This window comes from Procambarus clarkii, chromosome 8 (assembly GCF_040958095.1).
Source record: "Procambarus clarkii isolate CNS0578487 chromosome 8, FALCON_Pclarkii_2.0, whole genome shotgun sequence".
Taxonomy (NCBI): Eukaryota; Metazoa; Arthropoda; class Malacostraca; order Decapoda; family Cambaridae; genus Procambarus; species Procambarus clarkii.
Window position 1 is genome coordinate 48,006,598 of NC_091157.1, and position 10,485 is coordinate 48,017,082.

General features: G+C 43.6%; 1 protein-coding gene across 1 annotated transcript in view; it reads left to right on the forward strand.

Annotated features, from left to right (window-relative positions):
* The window catches only part of LOC138361138 (uncharacterized abhydrolase domain-containing protein DDB_G0269086-like), a 3,607-nt gene extending 264 nt beyond the window's left edge, over nucleotides 1–3,343 (forward strand). Inside the window, exons 2-3 of the mRNA XM_069320583.1 lie at nucleotides 1,822–2,378; nucleotides 2,422–3,343. Coding sequence (XP_069176684.1) covers nucleotides 1,822–2,378; nucleotides 2,422–3,343 — 1,479 coding nt within the window. The remainder of the gene's footprint in view (nucleotides 1–1,821; nucleotides 2,379–2,421) is intronic.
* The last annotated feature ends 7,142 nt before the right edge of the window (nucleotides 3,344–10,485 follow it).

Below are 10,485 nucleotides of genomic sequence, written 5' to 3' on the forward strand. Positions count from 1 at the left end.
TAAAGATCAAATGTTAATGGAGTTTTTAAGAAATAATAACACCATATTTGAATGGTTCCACACACGTTCTCTCGGCTATAATAATAAGCAGATATTACTCGGTTATATAATAGGACACCGGTATCATATATAACATTTAGAACATAACTGTACATCCAGGCAAGATTATAAGAGATAATACTAAGCTCAACAGACGTACAAAATGATAAAAGAATTCTCTTAATGTTGGGGCACTTAAGTTATGGTAATATATAATGAAAGTTCAAAGACACCTCGATCACAAGGAAATGATCATGGGACATTAATAAAATTTTCCAGCGTATCATGGAAAATAGAAATGAGGGGAAATGGTAAACAAGACTTGGTGTTTATTCAGCGTGAAGCAGATTAAGAGGAGTTTAAATACAATGTCTAGTCATTTGCGACCATTGGCTGCTGGTGTTTGAGGTGGCTGGGGTTTCAAGGGGTTTTCTGAGTGGGAAACTGGAAGGGAATATTGAATCTGAGTGGTAGTATACCACTGGTGTAAGAGCATAAGAGAATACCACCCCAAACCATCCATACAGATACCACCCATACCATACAGATACCACCCACACCATACAGATACCACCCACACCATCACCACTTTCACCATTACCATCCACACCATAACCACCCGCAGGAACACCAGATTCCACACCCACACCACCACCCACATACCCACACACCCACACCACCACCCACATACCCACACACCCCCACCACCACCCACATACCCACACCACCACCCACACACCCACACCACCACCCACATACGCACACACCCACACCACCACCCACACACCCACACCACCACCCACACACCCACACCACCACCCACATACCCACACACCCACACCACCACCCACATACCCACACACCCACACCACCACCCACACACCCACACCACCACCCACATACCCACACACCCACACACCCACACCACCACCCACATACCCACACACCCACACCACCACCCACACACCCACACCACCACCCACACACCCACACCACCACCCACATACCCACACACCCACACCACCACCCACACACCCACACCACCACCCACATACCCACACACCCACATCAACAATGATGAATAAGGCGATGAGATGATATTGATGTAGCTAAAGTTTCACAAAATCTCAGTGACATCAATTTGTGTTAAAAAATTATGCGTAAGATGACGCGCATTGCCAATGTGACATCACAAAGGTGTTATCATGCGTTATCGTTAGATAACACATGATAACACCTTTGCGATGTGCATGTCATAATAATTCCCGTATTACATGACAAGCGACTTGAGAATGGTCCAGGACGGACCGAAACGTCGTCGTCCCTTCACCTTCTAGTGTGTGGTCTGGTCATCTGAATCATCTTAATTAATTCTGCTGTATTTAAGGTTACCAGCAAAACCATCACTGTTGCTACACCCAACCTTAAGGCTGGAAAATAAGAACCAACATTGGATATCGCAAACTAGAAGCCAACATAGAACACTGCAAACTAGAAGCCAACATAGAACACTGCAAACTAGAAGCCAACATAGAACACTGCAAAACAGGAACCACACAAAATTACTTAAGTAAGCGTTGCCCAACCACTTGGGCTGGACGGTAGAGCGACGGTCTCGCTTCATGCAGGTCGGCGTTCAATCCCCGACCGTCCCAAGTGGTTGGGCACCATTCCTTTCCCCTGTCCCATCCCAAATCCTTATCCTGACCCCTTCCAAGTGCTACATAGTCTTAATGACTTGGTGCTTTCTCCTGATAAATACTTTACCTTGCACACACACAGAAGCTTGAGACACAGAAGCTTGAGACACAGAAGCTTGAGACACAGAAGCTTGAGACACAGAAGCTTGAGACAAAGAAGCTTGAGACACAGAAGCTTGAGACACAGAAGCTTAAGAAAAAAATGCTTGAGACACAGAAGCTTGAGACACAGAGGCTTGAGACACAGAAGCTTGAGACACAGAGGCTTGAGACACAGAAGCTTAAGAAAAAAATGCTTGAGACACAGAAGCTTAAGAAAAAAATGCTTGAGACACAGAAGCTTAAGACACAGAAGCTTAAGACACAGAAGCTTGAGACACAGAAGCTTGAGACACAGAAGCTTAAGAAAAAAATGCTTGAGACACAGAAGCTTGAGACACAGAGGCTTGAGACACAGAAGCTTGAGACACAGAAGCTTAAGACACAGAAGCTTAAGACACAGAAGCTTGAGACACAGAAGCTTGAGACACAGAAGCTTGAGACAAAGAAGCTTGAGACACAGAAGCTTAAGACAAAGAAGCTTGAGACACAGAAGCTTGAGACACAGAAGCTTGAGACAAAGAAGCTTGAGACACAGAAGCTTGAGACACAGAAGCTTGAGACAAAGAAGCTTGAAACACAGAAGCTTGAAACACAAGCTTAAGACACAGAAGCTTGAGACACAGAAGCTTGAGACACAGAAGCTTGAGACAAAGAAGCTTGAGACACAGAAGCTTGAGACACAGAAGCTTAAGACACAGAAGCTTGAGACACAGAAGCTTGAGACACAGAAGCTTGAGACACAGAAGCTTGAGACAAAGAAGCTTGAGACACAGAAGCTTGAGACACAGAAGCTTGAGACACAGAAGCTTGAGACACAGAAGCTTGAGACACAGAAGCTTGAGACACAGAAGCTTGAGACAAAGAAACTTGAGGCACAGAAGCCTGAGACACAGAAGCTTAAGACACACAAGCTTAAAACACACAAGCTTGAGACAAAGAAGCTTGAGACACAGAAGCTTGAGACACAGAAGCTTGAGACACAGAAACTTGAGACACAGAAGCTTGAGACAAAGAAGCTTGAGACACAGAAGCTTGTGACACAGAAGCTTGAAACACAGAAGCTTGAGACACAGAAGCTTGAGACCCAGAAGATTGAGACACAGAAGCTTGAGACACAGAAGCTTGAGACACAGAAGCTTGAGACACAGAAGCTTAAGACACAGAAGCTTGAGACACAGAAGCTTGAGATACAGAGGCTTGAGATACAGAAACTTAAGACACAGAAGCTTAAGACACAGAAGCTTAAGACACAGAAGCTTGAGATACAGAAGCTTGAGACACAGAAGCTTGAGACACAGAAGCTTAAGACAAAGAAGCTTGAGACACAGAAGCTTAAGACACAGAAGCTTAAGACAAAGAAGCTTGAGACACAGAAGCTTAAGACAAAGAAGCTTGAGACACAGAAGCTCAAGACACAGAAGCTTGAGACACAGAAGCTTGAGACACAGAAGCTTGAGACACAGAAGGTTAGTCAAACCGTCAGAAAGTGTCGTTTAGACTAAGCTAGCGTTGACTGTCGCCCATTGGCTGGGTTGATCTTCTAGGTGTAATACAGCTCTTGTATACACCCCTCATTTGTATAATGTGTACTTAAACCCAACATTTACAACACTTCTCTTGCAATTCCGTTGAAACCATGCAGTTAATTAAACAACATGAAAATCCTTATATATCTTATAAGAAATCCTTATATATCTTATATATCTTATATATCTTATATATCTTATATATCTTATATATCTTATATATCTTATATCCTTATAAGACTCGCTTATATGAAGATGAGGGTTTGCTAGACTTGAAATTGATGAAATTTAATACAATTAAAGTTCCCCTTATCAGCTGTCCCCCTTTAACACCTGTCCCCCTTAACACCTGTCCCCCTTAACACCTGTCTCCCTTAACACCTGTCCCCCTTAACACCTGTCTCCCTTAACACCTGTCTCCCTTAACATCTGTCCTCATGCTGAACACACTGCTTGAACACCCAGTGTAAGGTCAGGCTCACCATAGCCCGTGCTACTTGCCCCGCTCCTGTGCCAGGTAAGTTACGGGCTCGCCATAGCCCGTGCTGCTTGGAACTTGTTCCGAGTAGCTGAATCTATAACAACAACAACCCAGTGTAAAAAAAAAAAATTACGCTGGTTTACAAAAAGGTGACAAACACCGCGACATAGACCCTTCACGGGCCTAATGATTAGAGGTTCCGGTAGGTTAGGTTGGTAGCATATATGACGTTTTGAGTTAGACTAAACCACTGCATTTCTTACGGAGGGGAGATAGAGAGAGAATGGACCTTTTAATAGTGCTTGTGAGCAAGGCAGGAAATACCTGAGTGTTCACCATACAGGTTTGACCACTGTGAGGGAATGACAGAGGCTCTGTAGCTTCTTACTTCTCTTCCAGCACAGCCCTGAAGCCGTGTGACGTGTTCTAGGTGAGTCCTGGGGCTTTGTGACGTGTTCTAGGTGAGTCCTGGGGCCTTTGTGACGTGTTCTAGGTGAGTCCTGGGGCTTTTTGACGTGTTCTAAGTGAGTCCTCGGGCCTTTGTGACGTGTTCTAGGTGAGTCCTGGGGCTTTGTGACGTGTTCTAGGTGAGTCCTGGGGCCTTTGTGACGTGTTCTAGGTGAGTCCTGGGGCTTTGTGACGTGTTCTAGATGAGTTTCGGGGCTTTGTGACGTGTTCTAGGTGAGTCCTGGGGCTTTGTGACGTTCCAGCTGAGTCCTGTAGCGTTGTGACGTGTTCCAGTGGAAGACTTGGAACATTCGTTGACTTTGGTACATGAGATTTGACGGTATAAATACGGGACAGACAACAGACTGTGTGAATGGTAGATATAACGAGAATCAGTGGGTGAGGGAGGGTAGATATAACGAGTCAGTGGGTGAGGGAGGGTAGATACAACCAGAGTCAGTGGGTGAGGGAGGGTAGATATAAACAGAGTCAGTGTGTGAGGGATGGTAGATAAAACGAGTCAGTGGGTGAGGGAGGGTAGATACAACCAGAGTCAGTGGGTGAGGAAGGGTAGATACAACCAGAGTCAGTGGGTGAGGGAGGGTAGATATAACAAGAATCAGTGGGTGAAAGAGGGTAGATATAAGGGTAGATACAACCAGAGTCAGTGGGTGTAGGAGGGTAGATATAACGAGTCAGTGGGTGAGAGGGGTAGAAACCATTGTAGCAGCAATAGAAATAAAAGCGATTCCGTTATCCTCGAAATATTTCCTCCTTCTTTACTTCGTGAAATCCTGTTGATAACGGGAGTTCTTCTACTCCCGTTAGGCTGATCTAACCTTCCCTGGTGATTGTCTGAATCTGGTAGGTTATCTTGAGATGATTTCGGGGCTTAGCGTCCCCGCGGCCCGGTCTTCGACTAGGCCTCCTTTTTGTTACACAACCCCAGGAAGCAGCCCGTAGCAGCTGTCTTAACTCCCAGGTACCTATTTACTGCTAGATAAATAGAGGCATCAAGGCGAAAGAAACTTCCCATTTGTTTCCGCCTCCACCGGGGATCGAACACGGAGCCTTAGGACTACGAATCCCGAGCGCTGTCCACTCAGCTGTCAGGCCTTTAGTAAAGGATCTCTGCAGACTTTTCAGCTCTGCAATCTGGCTCGTTGTTCAAGGGGAAAATGAGACCATCCAGCAATATCAAAATGACTAACACACACGTTTGGGGGCCCAGTGGCTGGGCGGACAGCACGCTGGACGCGTGATCCTGTGGTCCCGGGTTCGATTCCCGGCGCCGGCGAGAAACAATAGGCAGAGTTTCTTTCACCCTGATGCCCCTGTTACCTAGCGGTTAATAGGTACCTGGGAGTTAGTCAGCGGTCACGGGCTGTTTCTTGGGGGGAGGGGGGGGGTGTTTGTGTGTGGGGAAAAAAAGTAGTAGTAACAGTTGATTGACAGTTGAGAGGCGGGCCGAAAGAGCAGAGCTCAACTCCCGCAAATACAACTAGGTGAATACAACTAGGTGAATACAACTAGGTGAATACAACTAGGGGAATACAACTAGGCGAATACAACTAGGTGAATACAAATAGGTGAATACAACTAGGTGAATACAACTAGGTGAATACAACTAGGTGAATACAACTAGGTGAATACAACTAGGGGAATACAACTAGGGGAATACAAATAGGTGAATACAACTAGGTGAATACAACTAGGTGAATACAACTAGGTGAATACAACTAGGTGAATACAACTAGGTGAATACAACTAGGTGAATACAACTAGGGGAATACAAATAGGTGAATACAACTAGGTGAATACAACTAGGTGAATACAACTAGGTGAATACAACTAGGTGAATACAACTAGTTGAATACAACTAGGTGAATACAACTAGGTGAATACAACTAGGTGAATACAACTAGGTGAATACAACTAGGTGAATACAACTAGGTGAATACAACTAGGTGAATACAACTAGGTGAATACAACTAGGGGAATACAAATAGGTGAATACAACTAGGTGAATACAACTAGGTGAATACAACTAGGTGAATACAACTAGGTGAATACAACTAGGTGAATACAACAAGGGGAATACAACTAGGTGAATACACATCGCATTCACCGGAACGTGGAAGTTACCAAACAATAATAATAATTTCGTCAGTATTTAAAACCGAATTATAAATTTAAAACTAAATTATAATTTCGTCAGTATTGCGCATGCGCACGTGGAATTGTTTGTGTTCCAGTTAAAAAAACAAACAAACTGCCTCCTTACTATGGCAATATAAGTCAATTGCGAGATCAAAGTTAAATTTTTATTATATCGTTAACGAAATCTTTCGCAATAGATTAACTTCTCACTAAATATGATTTTGATCACTGTGTCAGAAATTTTAAAGCTGGCACCTGTTGAGAGGCCGTGAGTGACACCTGTTGGCGTTACCTGTTGGTGTTTACCTGTTGGTGTTTACCTGTTGGTGTTTACCTGTTGGCGTTATCTGTTGGTGTTATCTGTTGGTGTTACCTGTTGGTGTTACGTGTTGGCGTTACCTGTTGGTGTTACCTGTTGGCGTTATCTGTTGGTGTTATCTGTTGGTGTTTACCTGTTGGCGTTATCTGTTGGTGTTATCTGTTGGTGTTACCTGTTGGTGTTACCTGTTGGCGTTATCTGTTGGCGTTATCTGTTGGTGTTACCTGTTGGCGTTACCTGTTGGTGTTTACCTGTTGGCGTTATCTGTTGTTGTTACCTGTTGGCGTTATCTGTTGGTGTTATCTGTTGGTGTTACCTGTTGGTGTTACCTGTTGGCGTTACCTGTTGTTGTTACCTGTTGGCGTTATCTGTTGGTGTTTACCTGTTGTTGTTACCTGTTGGTGTTATCTGTTGGTGTTTACCTGTTGGCGTTACCTGTTGGCGTTATCTGTTGGTGTTTACCTGTTGGCGTTACCTGTTGGCGTTATCTGTTGGCGTTATCTGTTGGTGTTACCTGTTGGCGTTACCTGTTGTTGTTACCTGTTGGCGTTACCTGTTGGTGTTATCTGTTGGCGTTACCTGTTGTTGTTACCTGTTGGCGTTATCTGTTGGTGTTTACCTGTTGTTGTTACCTGTTGGTGTTATCTGTTGGTGTTTACCTGTTGGCGTTACCTGTTGGCGTTATCTGTTGGCGTTATCTGTTGGTGTTACCTGTTGGCGTTATCTGTTGGTGTTACCTGTTGGTGTTACCTGTTGGTGTTACCTGTTGTTGTTACCTGTTGGCGTTATCTGTTGGTGTTATCTGTTGGTGTTACCTGTTGTTGTTACCTGTTGGCTTTATCTGTTGGTGTTATCTGTTGGCGTTATCTGTTGGTGTTACCTGTTGGTGTTACCTGTTGGCGTTACCTGTTGGCGTTACCTGTTGTTGTTACCTGTTGGCGTTATCTGTTGGTGTTACCTGTTACCTGTTGGCGTTATCTGTTGGTGTTATCTGTTGGTGTTATCTGTTGGTGTTACCTGTTGGTGTTACCTGTTGGCGTTACCTGTTGGCGTTACCTGTTGGCGTTACCTGCTGGCGTTATCTGTTGTTGTTACCTGTTGGTGTTATCTGTTGGTGTTACCTGTTGTTGTTACCTGTTGGCGTTATCTGTTGGTGTTATCTGTTGGCGTTACCTGTTGGCGTTACCTGTTGGTGTTACCTGTTGGCGTTACCTGTTGGCGTTACCTGTTGGCGTTACCTGTTGGCGTTACCTGTTGGCGTTACCTGTTGGCGTTACCTGTTGGCGTTACCTGTTGGCGTTACCTGTTGGCGTTACCTGTTGGTACAAACAAATTTACAAAATTTGTTTGTAAATTTCGCATTATTCCTCATTTAATTAAAAATGTGTTCAAACAATCTCAATTATATACGCTATAGTTGAGTGAAATTTTGGTTTATATAATATAATAATTCATTGTGTAGGGGGGCACAGGAAGCCAAAGTGTAGACAAGCTGACTAACTCACTTACTGCTAGGTGAACAGGTATATTAGGTGAAAGGAAATGTGCCCAATCATTTCTGTCCCACCTAGTATTCGAACCCGAAATTCTCGATTGTTCGTCGAGAATGAAGCCGAATGTACTACAGGGACCCTAGATGTTGTTTGAATGGTGATAGCAGTCTCCGTGGTGTAGTGGTAAGACACTCGCCTGGCGTTCCGCGAGCGCTATGTCATGGGTTCGTATCCTGGCCGGGGAGGATTTAATGGGCGCAATTCCTTAACTGTAGCCTCTGTTTAACGCAACAGTAAAATGTGTACTTGGATGAAAAAACGATTCTTCGCGGCAGGGGATCGTATTCCAGGGACCATAGGATTAAGGACTTGCCCGAAACGCTACGCGTACTAGTGGCTGTACAAGAATGTAACAACCCTTGCATATATTAGGAAATATAGTGCAGTATGAATGACAACGGTATGCGCAAACAGTAGTATTGGCAACAGTAGTAGTTAACAGTAATAGCATATACCCTAACGTCAATTAATAAAGACTATAAATTGTTGTTTATAATTACTCAGTAATAGAAATAAAATTAATATCACAAAAAGCTCTGACAATGTTAATAATTTATTTAGAAATAATATTGCCACTCTCTCTCCATACACCAAACTAGTGAAGATCAGAACTGTAACAATTGTACACAATTGAGGAAGACTATTGTATAATCACTAACATCATAACGCAACCCGCTAATTGGTCAACAACCCGGTACCCAATTACTATTGGGTGAATAGAGACTAACAGTTAAGGATTGACGTTTATTCCTTCCTCCTCGTTTACGTTCCAACTTAACAAGCACGACACGGTAATTAGTCGAGCATAAATTTAGGTAAATATATAGATAGGTCAATTAAAGCAACTCTGATAAGCTCTCACGTCTATCCTATAATTTATTGATAGAACATTCCTCTATAACCATTTAGGTGAATTCTTAAATTAACAAGTTAATGGTTCATTGATAATGATATCCTACGTAGAACACCGTCACAAAGATAGTATATTATTTCACACACAGATATCACAATAGTGTGATATATCCATTCATTCTAGTATAGGCATTCAGGTATATTATTTTCACTGTGCAATATAATGCTTGGTAAAGTAGTTTTTAACTTCTTCACTAAAGCCTTCTGTCTCAATATTTACTGTTACAATTGCGCAGTTTGACTAAATTTGAGGGTTTCAACAGGTGCAGATTGTATATCTAAATGCCATATATGTATTTCCTCATATATGCCTATTCTCTGTATTATTTGGATTTAGTGGCCTATAGTTCATTGCAAATTGTAAATGTATTCACCTAGAATACACCTAGTGTGTGTGTGTGTGTGTGTGTGTGTGTGTGTGTGTGTGTGTGTACTCACCTAATTGTGCTTGCGGGGGTTGAGCTCTGGCTCTTTGGTCCCGCCTCTCAACCGTCAATCAACTGGTGTACAGATTCCTGAGCCTACTGAGCTCTATCATATCTACATTTGAAACTGTGTATGGAGTCAGCCTCCACCACATCACTTCCTAGTGCATTAAATGGTGCACTAGTGCATTGTGTGTGTGTGTGTGTGTGTGTGTGTGTGTGTGTGTGTGTGTGTGTGTGTGTGTGTGTGTGTGTGTGTGTGTGTGTGTGTGTGTGTACTCACCTAGTTGTACTCACCTAGTTGTGTTTGCGGGGGTTGAGCTCTGGCTCTTTGGTCCCGCCTCTCAACCGTCAATCAACAGGTGTACAGATTCCTGAGCCTATCGGGCTCTGTCATATCTACACTTGAAACTGTGTATGGAGTGAGCCTCCACCACATCACCCCCTAATGCATTCCATTTGTCAACCACTCTGACACTAAAAAAGTTCTTTCTAATATCTCTGTGGCTCATTTGGGCACTCAGTTTCCACCTGTGTCCCCTTGTGCGTGTTCCCCTTGTGTTAAATAGACTGTCTTTATCTACCCTATCAATCCCCTTCAGAATCTTGAATGTGGTGATCATGTCCCCCCTAACTCTTCTGTCTTCCAGCGAAGTGAGGTTTAATTCCCGTAGTCTCTCCTCGTAGCTCATACCTCTCAGCTCGGGTACTAGTCTGGTGGCAAACCTATGAACCTTTTCCAGTTTAGTCTTATCCTTGACTAGATATGGACTCCATGCTGGGGCTGCATACTCCAGGATTGGCCTGACATATGTGGTATA